Source organism: Scyliorhinus torazame, chromosome 11 (assembly GCF_047496885.1).
Source record: "Scyliorhinus torazame isolate Kashiwa2021f chromosome 11, sScyTor2.1, whole genome shotgun sequence".
Classification (NCBI taxonomy): domain Eukaryota; kingdom Metazoa; phylum Chordata; class Chondrichthyes; order Carcharhiniformes; family Scyliorhinidae; genus Scyliorhinus; species Scyliorhinus torazame.
Window position 1 is genome coordinate 219,047,689 of NC_092717.1, and position 21,697 is coordinate 219,069,385.

General features: G+C 47.2%; 1 protein-coding gene across 1 annotated transcript in view; it reads right to left on the reverse strand.

Annotated features, from left to right (window-relative positions):
* The window catches only part of lama1 (laminin, alpha 1), a 470,787-nt gene that overhangs the window by 54,014 nt on the left and 395,076 nt on the right, over positions 1–21,697 (reverse strand). Inside the window, exons 51-56 of the mRNA XM_072468337.1 lie at positions 20,293–20,434; positions 18,900–19,014; positions 16,220–16,390; positions 12,887–13,038; positions 11,736–11,921; positions 3,186–3,381 (exon numbers count right to left, since the gene is read on the reverse strand). Of these exons, the coding sequence (XP_072324438.1) occupies positions 3,186–3,381; positions 11,736–11,921; positions 12,887–13,038; positions 16,220–16,390; positions 18,900–19,014; positions 20,293–20,434 (962 nt within the window). The remainder of the gene's footprint in view (positions 1–3,185; positions 3,382–11,735; positions 11,922–12,886; positions 13,039–16,219; positions 16,391–18,899; positions 19,015–20,292; positions 20,435–21,697) is intronic.

Below are 21,697 nucleotides of genomic sequence, written 5' to 3' on the forward strand. Positions count from 1 at the left end.
TTTTGACTATAATGGATGTGTCTACTAGGTTTCCAGAGGCCATTCCAGTACGTATTACAGCTAAAAGGATTGTGGAGGAGTTACTTAAATTCTTTACGAGATATGGACTACCCACAGAAATACAATTGGGTCAAGGATCAAATTTTACCTTGAGGTTATTCAAAGAAGTAATGGATAGCTTAGGAATAAAACAATTTAAATCAACTGCGTACCGTCCAGAATCTCAGGGAGTGTTGGAAAGGTGGCATCAGACATTCAAGACAATGTTGAGGGCTTAGTGTCACGATGACCCAGAGGATTGGGATAAAGGAATTCCATTCGTACTGTTTGCAATTAGGGATGCACCGAATGACTCAACCAAATGTAGTCCTTTTGAACTAATTTTTGGTCATGAGGTAAGAGGACCACTTAAATTGATTGAGGAAAAATTGGTGAGTGAGAAATCAGAAATTACATTATTGGATTATGTGTCAAATTTTAGGGAACGATTAAATAGAGCAGGTGAATTGGCTAGACAACATTTGAAAGTTGCACAAAATGCGATGAAACGGGTTGCGGACAAGAAATCCAAAGTTCGTAGTTTTGTCAGTGGGGATAAAGTTTTAGTATTGTTACCAATGGTAGGTGATTCTTTAAAAGCAAGGTTTTGTGGACCTTATCAAATTGAAAGGAAATTAAGTGAGGTGAATTATGTGGTAAAAACACCAGATAGAAGGAAGACTCACCGAGTGTGTCATGTGAATATGCTTAACAGGTACTTTGAAAGGGAAGGAGAGAAAAAGGAGGTTTTAATGATTCTAACTCAAAGTGATGAACCAAATTCAGATGACTGTGAATTTGACATACCTCAAATCAAATTGGAATATGAGGATGTTCTTAAAAATTGGGATAAATTGTTGAGTTACCTTCCAGAGGAAAAACGGACTGACCTGAAAGAGTTATTGATACCACATGGGCAAGTTTGTGGAGATAAATTGGGAAGTACTAAAATGGCTATACATGATGTAGATATGGGAAATGCTGTTCCAATCAAACAACATCCATATAGACTTAACTCTTTAAAATTGGCACAGGTTAACAAAGAGATTGAGAGTATGCGTAAAAATGGCATAATTGAAGTGGGTTGCAGCCAATGGAGCTCACCCATAGTGATGGTACCAAAACCAGATGGTACCCAACGGTTGTGTGTGGACTATAGAAAGGTTAATGCAGTTACAAGAACGGACTCTTATCCTATCCCACGTTTGGAGGATTGCATTAAGAAAGTGGGACAATCAGCTTTTATTTCCAAATTGGATTTACTTAAAGGTTACCTTTATCCGAAAGCGCGAAGGAGATTTCAGCTTTTGTGACTCCAGATGGTATGTACCAATTCAAAGTTATGCCATTTGGCATGAAAAACGCCCCAGCCATATTTCAAATGTTAACTAACACAGTCATTTCAGGATTACCCAATTGTGCGGTATACATCGACGATCTGATAATTTCCAGCCAGACATGGAAAGAACATTTAAAACATCTTATGGAGTTATTCGATCGACTTCAGGAGGTGTGTTTTGTGATAAACCTCGCCAAAGGTGAATTTGGAAATGTCCAAGTCACTTTCCTTGAGGAGTATTTGATACCCTCGAGACAAAGGGAAATAATGCGATTTCCTGGCATGAGTGGATTTGATGGATCATTTGCGCAAACGTTTTGTAGCGTGCTTGCTCCACTGATGGACTTGAAGAACCGTCGCAAAGTTCAATGGACAGCGGACTTTCAACAGGCATTTGACTGCCTGAAAGCTGTGAAAACCAATGCGCATGTGTTGGAGAATTGCAAGGGGCTCTATGATCAGATTGAACTAAATTATCTGACTTTAAAGAGAAATGCTGAGGCGTAGAGCAATGGACAGATCGTGCAGAGACCTTCTTGTGCAAAGAGACTGTTAATCAAGACGAATTTCAGTTGGAGGAAGAAGAACGGGAAAAAAATGGACTATATTATTATACCTGTTTGCGTGTGTTGTTTTTTTTGAAACGATAAAGTATATTTACTGTGTCCATTTCTTAAACGATGGTGAAAAGGTGAAAAATAAAACCATCTTGAAGTTGATGGTTTATTTTTTTTTCTGGGGGGGGGGGAGGTCATGTGAGAGTACCCTTTAAGAGATGGGCGTTTTAGAAATGTACCTTTAAGAAATGGAGCTGCTCATGTTACTGGAGTGATGTCAGAGTGTGGGTGGAGCTGTGCTCCACTTCTACTTTTTAGTTTCAGTTTGAGAAAGAGCTTGGGTGTGTTTGTGTTTTTCAGTGAGCTGAATCTGAAGTTAATTAGTTAGATTACTTAGTGTTGTATTCTTTGGGGGGTGTAGTTGATTTACTGGTTGCTAAGATATTCACTGTTTGTTTTAAAAAGGTTTTAAAAAGGTTAACTGGAGTTCATAGAATAAACATTGTTTTGTTTTAAAAACCACTGGTCCATTTTCTGCTGTACCATACCTGTGGTGTAAGCCGTGTGCTCCCCATACCACAATCTATTAAAAGTTGTGGGTCAGGTGAACTCCATGATACACTTTGGGGTTCTCTAAACCCTGGCCCATAACACTACGTTATGCTGCCACCTTCATGTCCCTTGGGGGGAGGGGGGGTCCCCTTCCCCCGCCCCTCCCTGCGTGAATATAAAATGTGCAGTGTTTTCAGGCATCGAGTGGGAAAATGCTTCGGAGTGCTTTAGGCCAGGTTCATTGAGGTGACACGGAGGGAGAAGGTGAGTCCTGCCACCGGGACCATGGCTGCGGGTAGCAGCAGGTTCTACTGTCTTCGCTGAACCAGGAAGAGACTTGGCGGCCCAGGCGATTCTCCCAGCCGGCGCGGGAGTGGAGAAGCTCGCCCGAGGTGTCTCAGTGAGTGCAGGGAAGGTGTGAACAAGAGATAACTTCAGAGAAAACAGGGTGTTTAGTTATTCATATACTTAAAGTGTCAATGTGCGTCTTTTGTCCTGTGTTTTTCTTTTACTTTAATAAATATTATTTTCTAATTGTTTACACAATGACTGGACTGGGTCCTGACTGGGTTGTACATTGTTCCACACATTATTCCAAACAAATATACACCACCAAGAACCAGTGTTTTGAGTTATCCTTCGGGATTTTGAGGCACTCTCACTGGTAACATCAGCGGCGTCCTGAACAGTATTCTTACCGTTTTCTTGCCGGAGGAGCTGCGGACCGTGGTAGTGGGGGTAGTTTTTTTTTCAGGAGGTGGGATGGGTTTGACCGTCGGTTGAAGCATCGGCTCAAAGTCTCTCTCGTCCGGCTCAGGTACTGGTCTCTCCGAGAGGAGACAGCTGTCCAGATCAATATTCTGGTATTTCAAAGCGCCACTGAAATCTAACAACCTGTGATTAAAATCAGAATTGTGTTTTATATTACCTATAACGCATTAGAAACATAGAATTTACAGTGCAGGGTTTCCGGGTGCGGCGATGACCAGCTGAGTCGCACGTTTCGGCAGCTCCCGGTGGAACGGACTTTTGGGCTCTTAATAAGAGCCCCAACGGCAATTTTAACGGCTAAAAGTACTGTGCGGTGAACCAGAAGGGAATCCCCCCTGGATACGGATGAAAAAAGGAGAGGAAGGTGGCCGGATTGCGGTGGATCCTTTAGAGCAGCGGCAAGGAAGGCAAGCAAAAACCAAGATGGCGTCGGAAGGTGGCAGTTTAGTATGGGGCCCTGAACAACACGAGTTTTTGAAACGCTGCGTGGAAGAACTCAAAAAGGAAATGAAGAAGGAGCTGTTGGCCCCGATATTACAGGCGATCGAAGGGCTAAAGGAGGAGCAAAAGGCCCAGGAGCGGGAGCTTCGGGTCGTGAAGGCAAAGGCTGCCGAGAATAAGGACGACATACAGGGCCTGGTGGTGAAGACGGAGATGCACGAGGCACACCATAAACGATGTGTGGAAAGGCTGGCGGCGCTGGAGAACAACGTGAGGAGGAACAACCTAAGGATTCTTGGTCTTCCTGAAGGTGCGGAGGGAGCGGATGTCGGGGCATATGTGAGCACGATGCTGCACTCGTTAATGGGAGCGGAGACCCCGGCGGGTCCGCTGGAGGTGGAGGGAGCATACCGAGTGATGGCGCGATACCGAGAGCAGGAGAAATTCCTAGAGCCATAGTGGTGAGATTCCTCCGTTTTAAGGATAGCGAGATGGTCCTTAGATGGGCAAAGAAAACTCGGAGCAGTAAGTGGGAGAACGCGGTGATCCGCGTATACCAAGACTGGAGTGCGGAGGTGGCGAGAAGAAGGGCGAGCTTTAATCGGGCCAAGGCGGTGCTTCACAAAAAGAAGATAAAATTTGGAATGCTGCAACCGGCAAGACTGTGGGTCACATATCAAGGGAGGCACCACTACTTTGAGACGGCGGATGAGGCGTGGACTTTTATCGTGGAAGAAAAATTGGAATGAGCGGGTTATTAAAAAAAGAACGTTTGAAACAAAGTGGTGGGGCGAGTATGGGGGGCGAAGAGGGGGGTAAAAAGGGGGGAAAGAGGAGTATTATGTTATTAATCCTGCGATGTGGTAACTTTTCTCTCTTCCACAGGAGGTGGAGGGGGGAGGAAAGGAGGTGGAAGAGATGGGGCGTTGGCCATAGGGGGCGGGGCCAAGGGGGAAGCGCGGGCTCGGTTCCCGCGCTATGATAACCATGGCGGGAATAGGGAAGCAGGAAGGAGGGGGCGTCGCACGGTGCGAGCCGAGGTCACGGGGGGAAGCCGAGGTCGGCCAGAGTTTGCTGACTTCTGGGAGCAACATGGGGGGTGTAACTACGCTAGTGGGGGATCTAGCGGGGGGGGGGGGGGGGGGTGGGAGGGGGGAATTATTGGGCTGCTGCTGCTGGGGAGAGGGGGGAGCTGGTATGGGGTGGGATGGGCGGGGGGCACCGCCTGGGGGGGACACAGCTGCATGGGAACCGGGTGAGGAGCTGGAAAAAGGGGATGGCTAATCGACAAGGGGGTAAAAAGCCCCCCAACCCGGCTGATCACGTGGAACGTGAGAGGGCTGAACGGGCCGATAAAGAGGGCACGGGTACTCGCACACCTTAAGAAACTTAAGGCAGACGTGGTTATGTTACAGGAAACGCACTTGAAACTGATAGACCAGGTGAGACTACGCAAAGGTTGGGTGGGGCAGGTGTTCCATTTGGGGCTAGATGCGAAAAACAGGGGGGTGGCTATATTAGTGGGGAAGCGGGTAATGTTTGAGGCAAAGACTATAGTGGCGGATAGCGGGGGCTGATACGTGATGGTGAGTGGCAAACTACAGGGGGAGACGGTGGTTTTGGTAAACGTATATGCCCCGAACTGGGATGATGCCAATTTTATGAGGCGTATGCTAGGACGCATCCCGGACCTAGAGGTGGGAAAGTTGGTAATGGGGGGAGATTTCAATACGGTGTTGGAACCAGGGCTGGACAGGTCGAGGTCCAGGACTGGAAGGAGGCCGGCAGCAGCCAAGGTGCTTAATGATTTTATGGAGCAGATGGGAGGAGTAGACCCGTGGAGATTTAGCAGACCTAGGAGTAAGGAGTTTTCGTTTTTCTCCTATGTCCACAAAGTCTATTCGCGAATAGACTTTTTTGTTTTGGGAAGGGCGTTGATCCCGAAGGTGAGGGGAACTGAGTATACGGCTATAGCCATTTCGGATCACGCTCCACATTGGGTGGACTTGGAGATAGGGGAGGAAACAGCAGGGCGCCCACCCTGGAGAATGGACATGGGACTAATGGCAGATGAGGGGGTGTGTCTAAGGGTGAGGGGGTGCATTGAAAAGTACTTGGAACTCAATGATAATGGGGAGGTCCAGGTGGGAGTGGTCTGGGAGGCGCTGAAGGCAGTGGTTAGAGGGGAGCTGATATCAATAAGGGCACATAAAGGAAAGCAGGAGAGTAGGGAACGGGAGCGGTTGCTGCAAGAACTTCTGAGGGTGGACAGACAATATGCGGAGGCACCGGAGGAGGGACTGTACAGGGAAAGGCAAAGGCTACACGTAGAATTTGACTTGCTGACAACGGGTACTGCAGAGGCACAGTGGGGGGAAGGCACAGGGTGTACAGTACGAATATGGGGAGAAGGCGAGCAGGTTGCTGGCCCACCAATTGAGGAAAAGGGGAGCAGCGAGGGAAATAGGGGGAGTGAGGGATGAGGAAGGAGAGATGGAGCGGGGAGCGGAGAGAGTGAATGGAGTGTTCAAGGCATTTTATAAAAAATTATACGAAGCTCAACCCCCGGATGGGAGGGAGAGAATGATGGGCTTTCTGGACCGGCTGGAATTTCCCAAGGTGGAGGAGCAGGAAAGGGTGGGACTGGGAGCACAGATTGAAATAGAGGAAGTAGGGAAAGGAATTAGGAGCATGCAGGCGGGGAAGGCTCCGGGACCGGATGGATTCCCAGTTGAATTTTACAGGAAATATGTGGACTTGCTCGCCCCGCTACTGATGAGGACCTTTAATGAGGCAAAGGAAAGGGGACAGCTGCCCCCGACTATGTCTGAGGCAACGATATCGCTTCTCCGAAAGAAGGAAAAGGACCCGCTGCAATGCGGGTCCTATAGACCTATTTCCCTCCTAAATGTAGACGCTAAGATTCTGGCCAAGGTAATGGCAATGAGGATAGAGAATTGTGTCCCGAGGGTGGTCCATGAGGACCAAACTGGGTTTGTGAAGGGGAGACAGCTGAATACGAATATACGGAGGCTGCTAGGGGTAATGATGATGCCCCCACCAGAGGGGGAAGCGGAGATAGTGGTGGCGATGGATGCCGAGAAAGCATTTGATAGAGTGGAGTGGGATTATTTGTGGGAGGTGCTGAGGAGATTTGGTTTTGGAGATGAGTATGTTGGATGGGTGCAGCTGTTGTATAGGGCCCCAGTGGCGAGTGTGGTCACGAATGGACGGGGATCTGCATACTTTCGGCTCCATAGAGGGACAAGGCAGGGATGCCCTCTGTCTCCATTATTGTTTGCACTGGCGATTGAGCCCCTGGCAATAGCATTGAGGGGTTCCAAGAAGTGGAGGGGAGTACTTAGAGGAGGAGAAGAACACCAGGTATCTCTGTATGCGGATGATTTGTTGTTATATGTAGCGGACCCGGCGGAGGGGATGCCAGAGATAATGCGGACACTTCGGGAGTTTGGAGAATTCTCAGGATATAAACTGAACATGGGGAAAAGTGAGTTGTTTGTGGTGCATCCAGGGGAGCAGAGCAGAGAAATAGAGGACTTTCCGCTGAGGAAGGTAACAAGGGACTTTCGTTACTTGGGGATCCAGATAGCCAAGAATTGGGGTACATTGCATAGGTTAAATTTAACGCGATTGGTGGAACAAATGGAGGAGGACTTCAAGAGATGGGACATGGTATCCCTGTCACTGGCAGGGAGGGTGCAGGCGGTTAAAATGGTAGTCCTCCCGAGATTCCTCTTTGTGTTTCAGTGCCTCCCGGTGGTGATCATGAAGGCTTTTTTCAAAAGAATGGAAAAGAGTATCATGAGTTTTGTGTGGGCCGGTAAGACCCCGAGAGTGAGGAAGGGATTCTTACAGCGTAGTTGGGATAGGGGGGGGCTGGCACTACCGAGCCTAAGTGAGTACTACTGGGCCGCCAATATCTCAATGGTGAGTAAGTGGATGGGAGAAGAGGAGGGAGCGGCGTGGAAGAGATTGGAGAGGGCGTCCTGTAGGGGGACTAGCCTACAAGCTATGGTGACGGCCCCATTGCCGTTCTCACCGAAGAAATACACCACAAGCCCAGTGGTGGTGGCGACTTTGAAAATTTGGGGACAGTGGAGACGGCATAGGGGAAAGACGGGAGCCTTGGTGGGGTCCCCGATAAGAAATAACCATAGGTTTGCCCCGGGGAGAATGGATGGGGGATTTGGAATATGGCAAAGAGCAGGAGTAACGCAACTGAAAGATCTGTTTGTGGATGGGAAGTTCGCAAGTCTGGGAGCGCTGACCGAGAAATATGGGTTGCCCCAAGGGAATGCATTCCGGTATATGCAACTGAGGGCTTTTGCGAGGCAACAGGTGAGGGAATTCCCGCAGCTCCCGACGCATGAGGTGCAGGACAGAGTGATCTCAAAGACATGGGTGGGGGATGGTAAGGTGTCAGATATATATAGGGAAATGAGGGACGAGGGGGAGATTATGGTAGATGAGCTGAAAGGGAAATGGGAAGAAGAGCTGGGGGAGGAGATTGAGGAGGGGCTGTGGGCGGATGCCCTAAGTAGGGTAAACTCATCGTCCTCGTGTGCCAGGCTAAGCCTGATTCAATTTAAGGTGTTACACAGGGCGCATATGACTGGAGCACGGCTCAGTAAATTTTTTGGGGTAGAGGATAGGTGTGCGAGATGCTCGAGAAGCCCAGCGAATCACACCCAAATGTTCTGGTCATGTCCGGCACTACAGGGGTTCTGGGTGGGGGTGACAAAGGTGCTTTCGAAAGTAGTGGGGGTCCAGGTCGAACCAAGCTGGGGGTTGGCTATATTTGGGGTTGCACAAGAGCCGGGAGTGCAGGAGGCGAGAGAGGCCGATGTTTTGGCCTTTGCGTCCCTAGTAGCCCGGCGCAGGATACTGTTGATGTGGAAGGAAGCCAAGCCCCCGGGGGTGGAGACCTGGATAAATGACATGGCAGGGTTTATAAAGCTGGAACGGATTAAGTTCGTCCTAAGGGGATCGGCTCAAGGGTTCACCAGGCGGTGGCAACCGTTCGTTGAATACCTCACAGAAAGATAGAGGGAATGGAAAAGAAAAAGGCAGCAGCAGCCCGGGGGGGAGGGGGGGGGGGGAGGAACCAGAAGGACTCTCAGGGTTGTTAATATATATGTATAATATGTATAGGTCGTTGCTATAAATAATGGTATATTGGACTGTTAAATCATATTTTTGGAGAGTGTTTATCTGAGACAAGGCAGTTGCCGTTTAGTTTTCGTTTTTGTTATATATTATTTATTCTTTGTTTATAAAACAGGTCATTGTTATTTATACTGTTATATTATTGTGTAAAGGATACACAATGTACTGTGATGGTTGACCAAAAATTTTCAATAAAATATTTAAAAAACAATTTACAGTGCAGAAGGAGGCCATTCGGCCCATCGAGTATGCACCGTCTCTTGGAAAGAGCACCCTACCCACGGTCAACACCTCCACCCTATCCCCATAACCCAGTAACCCCACCCAACACTAAGGGCAATTTTGAACACTATGGGCAATTTAGCATGGCCAATCCACCTAACCCGCACATCTTTGGACTGTGGGAGGAAACCGGAGCACCCGGAGGAAACCCACGCACACACGGGGAGAACGTGCAGACTCTGAACGGGCAGTGACCCAAGCCAGGAATCGAACCTGGGACCCTGGAGCTGTGAAGCAATTGTGCTATCCACAATACTACCCAAAAACATAAGACACCACCTCACAACTATATGAATTGTAAAAATCCGATGAGGACTCGATGGGCCGAATGGCCTCCTTCTGCACTGTCGGGTTTCAAAGTACGATGCCAAGTGGGGACTATACAGCACGTATAGGGGAGTAACTCTAACACTTAAAGACACTGAATTTTTTGTGTTTGCCATTTGTTTTAGAGCAAGGATGGAATGTACATCAAAGTGCACCTTGGCACTGGATTTGCTAATTATTAATATTTTTAATGGTTTACTGCTGGTTTAACCTAATGTTAATAGCATAATCCAAGTCCACAGGCTATAATTTGGTCTGTTTTCATAAACAGGTTGCAATGTAGAATGCCTGTCACAATAGACTTACTTTAGAGAGCAATCTAGCAAATAATATCGCTGCAATGTTATAGAGTGACACTCAGAATCCACTTCAGGGGCTATTTGTAACATGTCTCCCCTTTATCTGTGGTTCTTTCTGCTCTCTACGTGCGGGATTTTCTGAGCTTTCCTGCAGCCGGGAACTTCTGGTTAGCTGACGCCGACCACCCGTGCCCCGCGGGTTTCTCCGGCAGCGGAGGGTGCGAACAACGGGAAACCCCATTGATGGAGGTGGCTGTTGAGGCCCTTAATTGCTTGAGGCACTTAATTAGGCAGTGAGGACCTCCATAGGCCTATGGGTGGATGGTTTAGTAGGCGCAATGCCCACCCACTGCATTATGGGGAATGGGTCAGTGGTGGGCAGGAAGGAGGCGGTCTCGCCACCCAGCACAGTTTACTCCCCGTAACACTCCACCCCACTGCCGAAAACACACACGGCAGGGGCCGTAAAATTCACCCAATGTTTCTGAGGTTTTAATCAAATCTTGCCCTGACGTGGCACCTTGGCAGAGTTCAACTTTAGCACTGTTTCCTCTCTGTGCGTCTGACAGTTTGATGCCACCTGTATATATTTTAATATCTGTGGATTAGCTTGATAGATCTATACTATTCCCCATATTAGTATAGACCTGTACTATTCTAATATACTATTCGATTCCCTGCTGGGTCACTGTCTGCACGTTCTGCCCGTGAGTGCGTGGGTTTCCTCCGGGTGCTCCGGTTTCCTCCCAAAGATGTGCAGGTTAGGTGGATTGGCCATGATAAATTGCCCCTCAGTGTCCAAAATGGTTGGAGAGGTTATTGGATTACGGGTGGAAGTGAGGGAATAATTGGGCCAGAGCAGACTCGATGGGCCAAATGGCCTCCTTCCGCACTGTATGTTCTAAGTTCTATAGTGTTGATGGAATTATAACGCACTAATAATTTATTACCTGTCTTATAATACTTTTCTAATTTGAGATCAGGGGATGGTGACAAAGGTAATCACAAACTTATCTGCTTTGATGCAGGGCTGATTTTACCTCTTTCCCCACCCCCACCACCTTGACCAGTGCAAACCTGGCTGGAGTGTGGGGTGCGGGCTGTTGAGAGGAGTGATTGCTTTACTCACTCCTTTCCCACTCTGCAAGGGTGGAGCATGCGACCCAAGATGGCAGGGTCCCCATTATACATTTTTAAAAAAGGTTTAGAGTACCCAATTCATTTTTTCCAATTTAGGGGCAATTTAGCTTGGCCAATCCACCTAGCCTGCACATCTTTGGGTTGTGGAGGCGAAACCCACGCAAACACGGGGAGACTGTGCAAACTCCACATGGACAGTGACCCGGAGCCGGGATCGAACCTGGGACCTCGGCGCCGTGAGGCAGCAGTGCTAACCACTGCGCCACCGTGCTGCCCGGGTCCCGATTATACATGCAGATGGGGCTCTGGCGGCATCATGGGTGCCCAGGCTGCTGTTTAACCTGTGGGGGAAGCAGCGATGAGTTTCTCGCTGGGCAAAGCCTTGCCGAGAATGGGAAGCAAGGTCAGAAGTGGCACAGCAAAGTAAGGTCCCTAATTGCCCTTGAGAAGGTGGTGGTGATCCGCCTACTCTCACTTCTGCAGTCCAAGCGCTGGAGATACACCCACAGTGCTGGTTATGCTTTGGTTTTAAAGGAATAATCACAAAAGTTTTTTTTTAAGGTGAAGACTAGAACATACAAGAACGAAATAGGCAGCAGCCTGATGTCCTGGATATCAACCCTATATAACCTAAGGTACGTTTGTGAACACCGCATCAAACATTGCCAGGAGAACTTGCTTCAAAATATTTTTGAAATGTGCTTATTATAAACAGTAACTTATTCCATGTAGTTTACACTTGCTCTTAACGGCATGTACAACGAGAGCACAGCGCAGGCTGGAGAAAATCATGAAACCTACTCGGTATTAAGGACCAGGTTCTTGATGCAACCCTTGAACGATTTTGTTATCTTAAGGACGACAGCGCCCTCTCCAGTTGGAACCCCGCCAGCGTAGAGTCTGGTAATATTCAATGGACTGTTGTCTGCTGAGGACCCAAGTCTCATTTCAAGGACGTTCCCTTCATCCATCTGTAATGTCATTATCCTGCCAGAAGGAAGCAACAGGAGTTTAACACACATGGTCGAGATGACAGCAGTGGGGAACCTGATCAACAGCCCCCATCCCGTAATATACAGTCAATTAATTCTTGAGGTTAATAGACAGAACAATGGTATAGAAATTAAACTGTGCGGTGCCCCTTTCTCAGTCTGACGTCAAACCAATACACCAAGGTGTGCCACGCTGAGTCTGCAGCGCAGAGTGGCTTTTGTTAAAGTGTTTCAGGAAGGCCCTGGAGTCGTTCTGTGCAAATTGAATATCGAGCACCTGTTTCAGACCCTTTTGGGAAACTGGTTTTGGGGAATTGGATGGCGGCAGAACGCAGTTTGCCGCGTGCCAGGTGAACGAGCATGAAGAGAACTCGTGGAGGCTGCTTCTCCACGCTCAGGCGTTGTAACAGATACTGCTGATCTGAACATGGAGCCGGGTGAAAGTGGGCATTGGTGGGTAGAGAGCAGGAAGTCCCACATTGAAACTGCAGGCGTTTGTTTACCATGAGTCACAACCGTACCGATCGCCTCCTCCTCCTCTCTAAACTCTCACTCTGTAGAGTATGGTTTAATCTCTGTGAGTCTAGTCATGTGCAAATCACCTGCTCTCAAGGAAAAGGCACCAAATGCTCTCATCCGGGCTCATAATTCATTTAATAAGTTAAAAAAACTCATTCCCACTGAACTGTTGTTGTTGCATTTACATTTCGTCTGGCACTGATCTTTCTTATCCTGGTAGGAAGTGATAAAAACAGACCCGATTAAAGCAGTGCAACTCACTGATTTTTATTGGTAATTGTAACGTTCTTGGTCAAACAAAGCAAATCGATCAGTAATCAATACCCATTGTTTTAACTTTATTTTATTTATAGCAACTTCATTGTAAGTATTCTCACAGTGCTCCTACACCTTATGGTCTTACTCTCCATTTTTATCAGCTTCATACATGCTAACACACACCTCTTATTTCTAGTAAGTATGACAGAATGTTCTTGCCCATCGCTGAAAGTTCCGGAAGGGGCCTTGATAACGGCTTTCCTGGTGTGGACTCCATCACCAGTGTTCACATGAGCTTCCACCCGTCCATCAATGATCATAATGGCAAAGAACGGCTGCAGGTACCAAAGAAGAAATTGTTAGAATCCTCGAGCGTAGATTACCCACCATAGGGCAGCCAGCATTGGCGAAAAGGCAGAAATACTCCCGGCAACCCACTGTACTAATATTTGGAGCTGCTCTGATGTAGCCAGTATTGCTTCTTCCCTGCTGTTACCAGACTCCTAAACAACCCTCTTATGGACTGACCTGATTAATACTACACTCCTGTATGATTCACCCGATGCCGGTGTCTGTGTATTTACATTACACAAGGTACACACCTTGTGTTGCCCTATTATGCATTTTTCTTTTTCTTTTCTTTTATTTTCATGTACTAAATGATCTGTTTGAACTGCTCGCAGAAAAATACTTTTCACTGCACCTCGGTACACGTGACAGTAAACAAATCCAATAAACTCCTCAGTGTTTATGTGAATGCTTTAATCCAGCACAACAGTCCTGCCAGAGGTAAAGTAAGCAACACAATTTCATTGGCCCTGATAATACACATTCACTACAGTATCACAGGGTGCACCAGGGCAGAATTGGAGGTGCACGGAGATCTCAAGAGGTAGGGCATGGGGTGATGCAGGGAACTGGCTATTTCTGATAGGTAAAAGGGTAATTGATTTCGCCATTTAATGTAAATACTAAAGCCCAGTTTAAAATCCATTTTAAAATGGATTTCATCATTACAAAAACACACAGCTTGCAGAATTTGGAGTGGCAAAGCACAGAATCTGAAACATTCAAAAAAGCTAGCTAAACTTATGCAACATTTTGCTAATATTATAAACTGACCATTGTTCTAATGAACAGAATTGCAAAAGCTATGCAGCCATACCCCAAACTGATCAAGGTCGCCATGACTACATGAACACACCATTGTTCAGAATACAGATAATAGTGCAGTCAGCAATAAACCAGTGAAAACTAGAATTGATTAAAAGGATATATCACATTCCAACACACACAAACATCCACAAATGCAACATATCCGAATATATGTTGCACATTGATGATTGACAACTAACCATCCGACCAAATGCGTTTGAAGCCCATCCAAGCCAATCAGCACATTGCAGGGGTAGGGACAGATGGAGTTAAGACTGATGACATTTTCCTTAAACATAGAGGTTTGGGAAGCCATTTTCCATCCAGGATCACACTATACCTTTGACCTAACTACTTGCTATCCTTATTTCGTATTTCTATATTTCCACTCTAACTTTTGAAGCTGTTTTGCTTTAAGCAAAGAACCGTTACTGTATTTTGAAAGTTAAATCTGTTGCAAACCTTTAAGCCAATTATTTCTCTGAAAGTCTTTTGCTGGCAAGGGCTTTTTGGGAACATTTGATTTGTAACCGCAAGAAGATCTTAGTCTCTCAATTATAATCAATAGACACAATCCGCATCCGAGAAGTGTAACTTAAATTCTACTGAGTTTTGAGGTGTATACGAGACTACACTTAAACCGCACGATAGATTCCTACAGGTGGTTACAAAACTCAGAAGGGGATGAGGTAATGGAGGAACATGAACACAAGGACAGAAATTTTCAAATCATTCTGTCGCCGGACTGGGAGCAAATGTAGATCAGTAAACACAGGGGTAATGGATCAACTTACTGCATTTTAAAATGGGATTTACTCACTTACTAATGGATCAATGGGATTTGGTGCAGTGCACCTCAATTTAAGTTCGTCTACTGTCAGATCTTCTGTGAGAACATCAGCTCCCGCCTCAGCATTGCTACCTAGTGTTCAAGAACTGCAATGGTAGTTCTTGGTTTTCATTCTGATTCTATCTTTAGAAAGTGACATAGAGCAAGCAATGGAAGTGGAACTATCCCAGCATTCCATGCACCAGGGAAGGTGCTCCATTAAAAGCTGTATGTAGATTTCATTTCCCTGCCGTATTCCTCAGTAAGCGCAGAGTAAACTCAGTCCCTGGGCTGTGAAGAGAAGAGAAACACAAAGGGAGGGATATTGCAGACCTTCCCGCCGGCCATTTCCTCCGATCCCGCCAAAGGCGAGGGAACCCCTCAGCTAATGGAAGTCAAGAGTGAAAACTGCACTAGAAAGCCAGCCTGTATTCGGGTAGAGGACTTGATTCTAACATACACTAAACATCACCGGAGTGTTTCTGCATCTTAAGAGATGATGAAATTCAAACATTAGAAGTGCAGAAACCATGTTATGTTACAGTGGAATATCCTTCAAAAATGTGGAGCATTTGCCCATCTCAAACGTTAAGCTTTCCAATCACCAAGAAACGTGTATTTAGACCACAATGAGATCCACATCAATATAATAAAGACTCTGGGTGCATTGTCCGCCGGCTGCGCTGCCGGGTCGCCTTTGGCAGGACCGGAAGATCCCACTGGCAAGAAGGGTTGGAAAATCCCAGCCAACATTTTGAGCCCAATATGACGCTTCATCGGAACTGATCCACGTCGTTCAGGAACTGGTGATTCAACCTGTGGAATAGGGACTGCGACAGTGATTTTTGATTGCCACGTTTGCTTGAAGTTTCAACCCTGGTGTGACTTGTTCTTGGCTTCAATAATTGTTAAGTTCCGTAATTAGAAATTCAAAGATTATTTTTTTTTAAAAAAACAGACAGAAATAGATCTCTTTTTATGGGTCAGCAAATGGGAACTAATTGTAATTAAACATTTAAGAGCGGGTGCCTGGATAACAACATTGAATGCATTTCAAAGCTATTGATTGTAAGCAAAGTGCTTTCAGATGTTTCTCAGAGGCTTAATGAGGCACTTTATAAGGTTACACCATTCTTTCATTTTAAGACCTTTTGCTTTCCAGTAAAATGATCAAGGATGTGGTAAAACTCAGTCTATACGTGCCTTCTTGTTCACTACCAGCTAATCAATGTGCTTCTGGAATGTTCTTGTACTTTATTCTCCTTAGTCTATTCAGCCCATTGTTCATATGCCAAGAGTTAGCCCATTAGTCCCACTCCCCTGCCCTTTCCCTATTGGTCTGCAGTTCTTTCCCCTTCAAGTTCTCATCCAATTCCTTTTTGAAAATGACTCTTGAATCTGCTCCCACTGCCCTGATTCAGGCAGAGAATTCCCGAATGTAACAACTTTCTTCATTCAAGAAAAAATTCCCTTCATTTTCCCCCCTCGATTTTTTGCCCAACATTGGACAGGGCCTACACCACCAGACTCACCGATTTTGCCTGCCGGCGATTACGGCTCCTTGCTGCTTTGCCAAAACCGGCTAAAATGATCCCAGTGTCATTCTTGGTGGCAAAAGTCGCCATTAACTTGGTTTCCACTGGTAGGATTTTCGGCCGCAACTGAATGTAGCCGTCGTTTAAAATAGTCACACGTCGGATAGGCTGTTAAAAGAAAGATAGATTTTAACTGAAGTATTCCCATTTGGAATTTATCTCTGGCCTTCGTAGCCGTGGGATAATAATCAATGAACCTGCCTTGTGAATAATCAAGTGAAATGCAAACCAATCAGGACTGAGAGACTGGGGCTGCATGGTGGCACATTCATTAGCACTACTGCCTCACAATACCAGGGTTCCGGGTTTGATTCCGGCCTTGGGCAACTGTCTGTGTAGAATTCTCCCCGTATCCTGCAGCTAAGGTAAGCCTCATTTCTCACAATTACCGGGCAAGGTGACTAATGATAGACAGGGGCCTGGTGCCTTTTCAGGCGACCTGTCTGCATGTAAAAAGCAAAAAAGCAATCAGGGAGCAGGGCCAGTACCATCATAGTTCTATTGCAGCTGTGACACACAGGGGTGCATTCAAAGTCAGTAACATTATCCACAAGATACACATACAGCAAAAGCCTGTTTGAAGGCAATTAATTAATTTATTTTATTCATTTATGGGATGTGGGATGTGGGCATCACTGGTTAGTCCGGCATTTATTGCCCATCCCTAGTTGCCCTACAGAAGGTGGTGGTGAGTGGCTATCTTGAACCGCTGCAGTCCTTGAGGTGTAGGCATATCCACTGCGCAGTTAGGGGGGAGTTCCAGGATGTTGCCCCAGCGATATATTTCCAAGTCAGGGTGGTGATTGACTTGGAGGGGAACCTCCAGGTGGTGAGGTTCCCAGGTATCTGTTGCTCTTGTCCTTGTGCTCTAGATGGTAGTGGTCTTGGGTTGGGAAGGTGTTGTCTGAGGAACCTTGGTGAGTTACTGCAGTGCATCTTGTAGATGGTACACACGGCTGCCACTGTTCACGGTGGTGAAGGGTTTGAATGTTTGTGGAAGGGGGAGCAATCAAGCAGGCTGCTTTGTCCTGGATCGTGTCGAGCTTCTTGAGTATTGTTGGAGCTGCACTCAAACAGGCAAGTGGAGAGCATTCCTTTACACTCCTGACTTGTGCCTTGTAGATGGTGGACAGGCTTTGGGGGGGTCAGGAGGTGAGTTACTCGCCGTAGAATTCCTAATCTTTGACCTGCTCTGGTAGCCACAGTATTAATGTGGCTAGTCCAGTTCAGTTTCTGATCAATGGTAACCCCCAGGATGTTGATTGTGGGGGATTCAGCGATGGCAATGCCATTGAATGTCAAGGGGTGGCTGGGGGGCTGGCTTGTAGGAGAAAGCCATTGCCTGGCACTTGTGTGGCATGAATATAACTTGCTGCTTGTCAGCCCAAGCCTGGATATTGTCCAGGTCTTGCTGCATGTGGACAGGGACACCTTCATTATCTGAAGAGTCACGGATGGTGCTGACCATTGTGCAGTCATCCACAAACATCCCCACTTCTGACCTTGTGATGGACAGCAGGTCATTGATGAAGCAGCTGAAGATGGTTGAGCCTAGGACACTCCCCTGAGGAAATTCTGCAGTGATGTCCTGGAGTTGGGATTATTGACCTCCAACCACCACAACCATCTTCCTTTGTGCCAGGTATGATTCCAACCAGTGGAGAGTTTTCCCACTGATTCCCATTTACTCCAGATTAGATAGATGCCATACTCGGTCAAATGCGGCTTTGATGTTGAGGGCAGTCACTCTCACCTCACCCTGGCATTCAGCTCTTTTGTCCATGTTTGAACCAAGGCTGTAATGAGGTAAGGAGCTGAGTGACCCTGGCAACTAATGCTGCATTCTAACTTATGTTCTTTGTTTGTTTTCTTTAGACTGAAGGATAGAGTCAAGACATGGCCAGTGTCCCTGTGCAAGCTAGCATCTTGTGGCATTCCTTTGATCGATCCAAAAAAGCAGCACAATGAATGCATCACGAGGCAGTACTTGCTCAGTCACAGTGCACAGATAAGGAAGTGTTGGTAAAGACCAGGGACCTGCTCCTCAAAAGACTTCTGCAGTGGTGTCTACAGATTCAAACACCATGGACTCGGGGTGTCCTAACATAGACTATACGTTGGCTATTTGCCAATCATTCTGGTGCATGCTTCAAAGTGTTAACATAACTGTGAGTGCAGACAACCTCAAAAGCCACAGCGCTGAAATGTAAATGCGGCAAATAAAGTCACCTAAACTCTGTGTTGTCGTAATGTTGTATCCTGTGATGGGGACAAAACTGACCACTTTTCTGCTCAGCACATGGTTAGCAACTGTACACAATCGATGCCGGATTTACATAGTCAGTAACCTTAATGAATCAACAGGAAATGCTGGAAACACGTGAAAAGACTAAATCTATTAGTGCTGCTCTCTGACTGCAGAAATAATTCGTGTCTCTTTTCCTCCTCCAGCATTCTTCCATCCTGTTGTTCAGTTATCTCAGGTGAAAGTTTTTACTGATTCTGATGAGCATGTTGCACATTGACAGCATTCTCGGTTTTTATTTCAAGCGTTTCTCTTACTATGAAGGGAAAAAGCCTTCGCTCTTGTTGATTTTACATTTCTGAGCTTATTTACCTCAAGCATGCAACCTTTCTTCACTCCCAAAGAATTCCTCAGCAGGTCAAATGTAGATCGGTAAATCTCCACCTTCTTCAAGCAGCCCACAAACAATTTGCTGAAAACTTCCCTCCTGCAAAAAGACAGGCACCAATTGTAGATAAAAAGCTTTGTTTGAAGCAGGGAGCAGAATCAGACTCGGGCGTCGGGGGGAGTCTTGCCCGCTTGCCAGGTGAGCTGGTAGGGATATGCACTGCCTCTTTTCGGGAGGGCCTGCCGTACCACACACCAATCAGGCAGCGGTGAGGCCATCGATGAGCCTTGCCCTGGAATCAGGCCTCTGGGAGTGAAGATCTTGCCTACCCTGAGCTGTTGGCCACTCAGAGGCCAGCAGCACCATTGGGAAGGGTGTGGCTGCTGCCAGAAGGGCAGGCACCAGAGTCCCAGGATTGTGGAGCTACTAGGCCACAGGTAAGTAATGTGGAGGGGCATAAGCAGGGTCATGGGGAGGGGGTGCAGGGGGGATTTGATAGCAGGTGGCAGGCTCTCAGGAGCCCTTACCTCTCCACTACCCGATGCCCAGATCCTTCACCTGGCGCTGAGTGCCTTTGATTGAGGGATTCATCCCACCCCAGGTTGACAAAGGGCCTGCAGTTTCCCCAGTGGAGCAGGCCATATGGTGACAAAACCTGCCTGCAGCTGGGTTAATACCAGCGGTGCTGGGCTGAGGCTATGATGTGATAATTCACTGGCCATTTGAGGTCAATTGCTGGTGGGCCTTCCCGCTAGAAGTTAATTTGGGAGGAGGCAGGAAGGCGGCAGGATTCAGGTCCACCACCATCCTGGCTAAGTACATGTCCTTCCCGCACCCCAGCTCACCAACAGTGAGAGCACAAGATTCCGCTCAGCATCACAAGCCGTGAAACAGGTTGAAGTAACGGCTCTTAAAAAGAGATAGTTTAGCTTCCCTGAAATGCAAATGGGACGAAACCGCCTTCAGACGTAAACGATAATTCCTCACGAAACTTTATTTGGCAAAGTGCGGCAGTTTCTGAAGGGTAGGTTTGAGCTAAATGTTTTGATCAGTCTCTCATTGCTGACATCCTCTGATGAACATCAGGAAAGTGAATTTGGATGGAACACCCTCCACCATGGAGGTTTTGATTAGTTCAATCCCTGAGTTAAACTTTGAAGGTCCAAAGCTTTACTGATCTCGAGTAGATCCGCCAGAATTTGAGCGTTCTGTGTTACCAATTGCAGTGTACCAGAATAACAATTAGAATGAACATGCACGATACAAAATTAGTGCGCCGGAACAATGGCAAGTTACAATCCTTTCTCTGGTCACATCCAGCGAGATGACTCCAGCAGTGTAGTCTCACAACCTCGGCCCGGGAATACATTAAACTACCTGTAGCTTGTGGAGCGCGGCAATCCTCCGATGTATATTGGATCTTTGTGCCCACGGTTGAGATCAGAAGCGGGTCCTGGTGACTCTCCTCGCTTGGTCTCTCGATCAGTTGAATTAAACGGGTCCATCACGGCCAAAACACCTGTGAACATTCAATAGAGCAGCTTAGTTAAACTGATCCTGGTGATGTGTGACTGAGCAACAACGTTCCCAGGTCTCTGATCTATAAGGATGCTATCCTTCACTTCCCTGTGCCAACTGGATGGTGATCCCGATTGGAAAATACGGCTATTAGGTGTGAAGTGGACTGGGTTGGACTATGGTGGCCCTTACGGCAATTAATGCCCACTTAAGGGCCTCATCTTGCTGGCACTCAGGTTAATCCAGGGGACCGGTGGTGGGGCTACATCTTGTGGCGAGCGCGGCAAACAGGCCAGCTTTGCAGGCGGGTGGGGTGGTCACTCATTCAAAGACACTCAATGTCTGATCGACATGCCTGGCATCAGAAAGAGGTAGTGCCGCTGAATCCTTCACCCTGGCTCATGCTGCCAACCAAGATGGCGTCCCAATCTCCGAGGCCCACAAATAAAATCCCCGACCTCCCTCCAGCCTGAATGCAACATGGGAGGGTCTCCCACACCCTCTAACACCCCCTGCGGGCAATCCCACTTCAAGTAGGGGCTGGTTTAGCACAGGGCTAAAACGCTGGCTTTGAAAGCAGACCAAGGCAGGCCAGCAGCACGGTTCAATTCCAGTACCAGCCTCCCCGAACAGGCGCTGGAATGTGGCGACTAGGGGCTTTTCACAGTAACTTCATTGAAGCCTACTTGTGACAATAAGCAATTTTCATTTTCATGAAGTTACTGTGAAAAGCCCCTAGTCGCCTTTGGAAGTCCATCAACTATTTTTCAATTTAAGAAAAATGAGGCAGCTATTCCGCCACAGCAACTTTCCCCCAAACTATCCAAGACAATGGTTTGTGCTGTGGTGGCCACCTCTGTGTTAAGCATTGCCAAGTTCGGGAGCCCCACTCTGATATGTCAGATTCGGCCACATATACTGCAGAGGAGGACAGTGAGTTGAGGAGGTGCACGATTCATTGCGCTAGTTTTTTTGGCCTTCTTCTCAGCCAGCTGAGCTCTCCATTTCTGCTCGCTTCTTCCAATGCCCTTCCAAACAGTCAAGCCGCCAGAGGTCCCCCAGCTGTCGGTGTCAATGTCTGCCATCTTCATACCTCGCTTGCAGGTACCCTTGTCGAGGCAGGAGGGACGCCTGGGAAGTCATGACCCAGTGGCCAATTCACTGTACACAAGGCCTTTGGGCATACAGCTGTCATCCATTCGGTGAACATGGCTGAGCCAGCACAGGCTTCATTGACTTCGTAGTGAACACTAATGAATTTGTA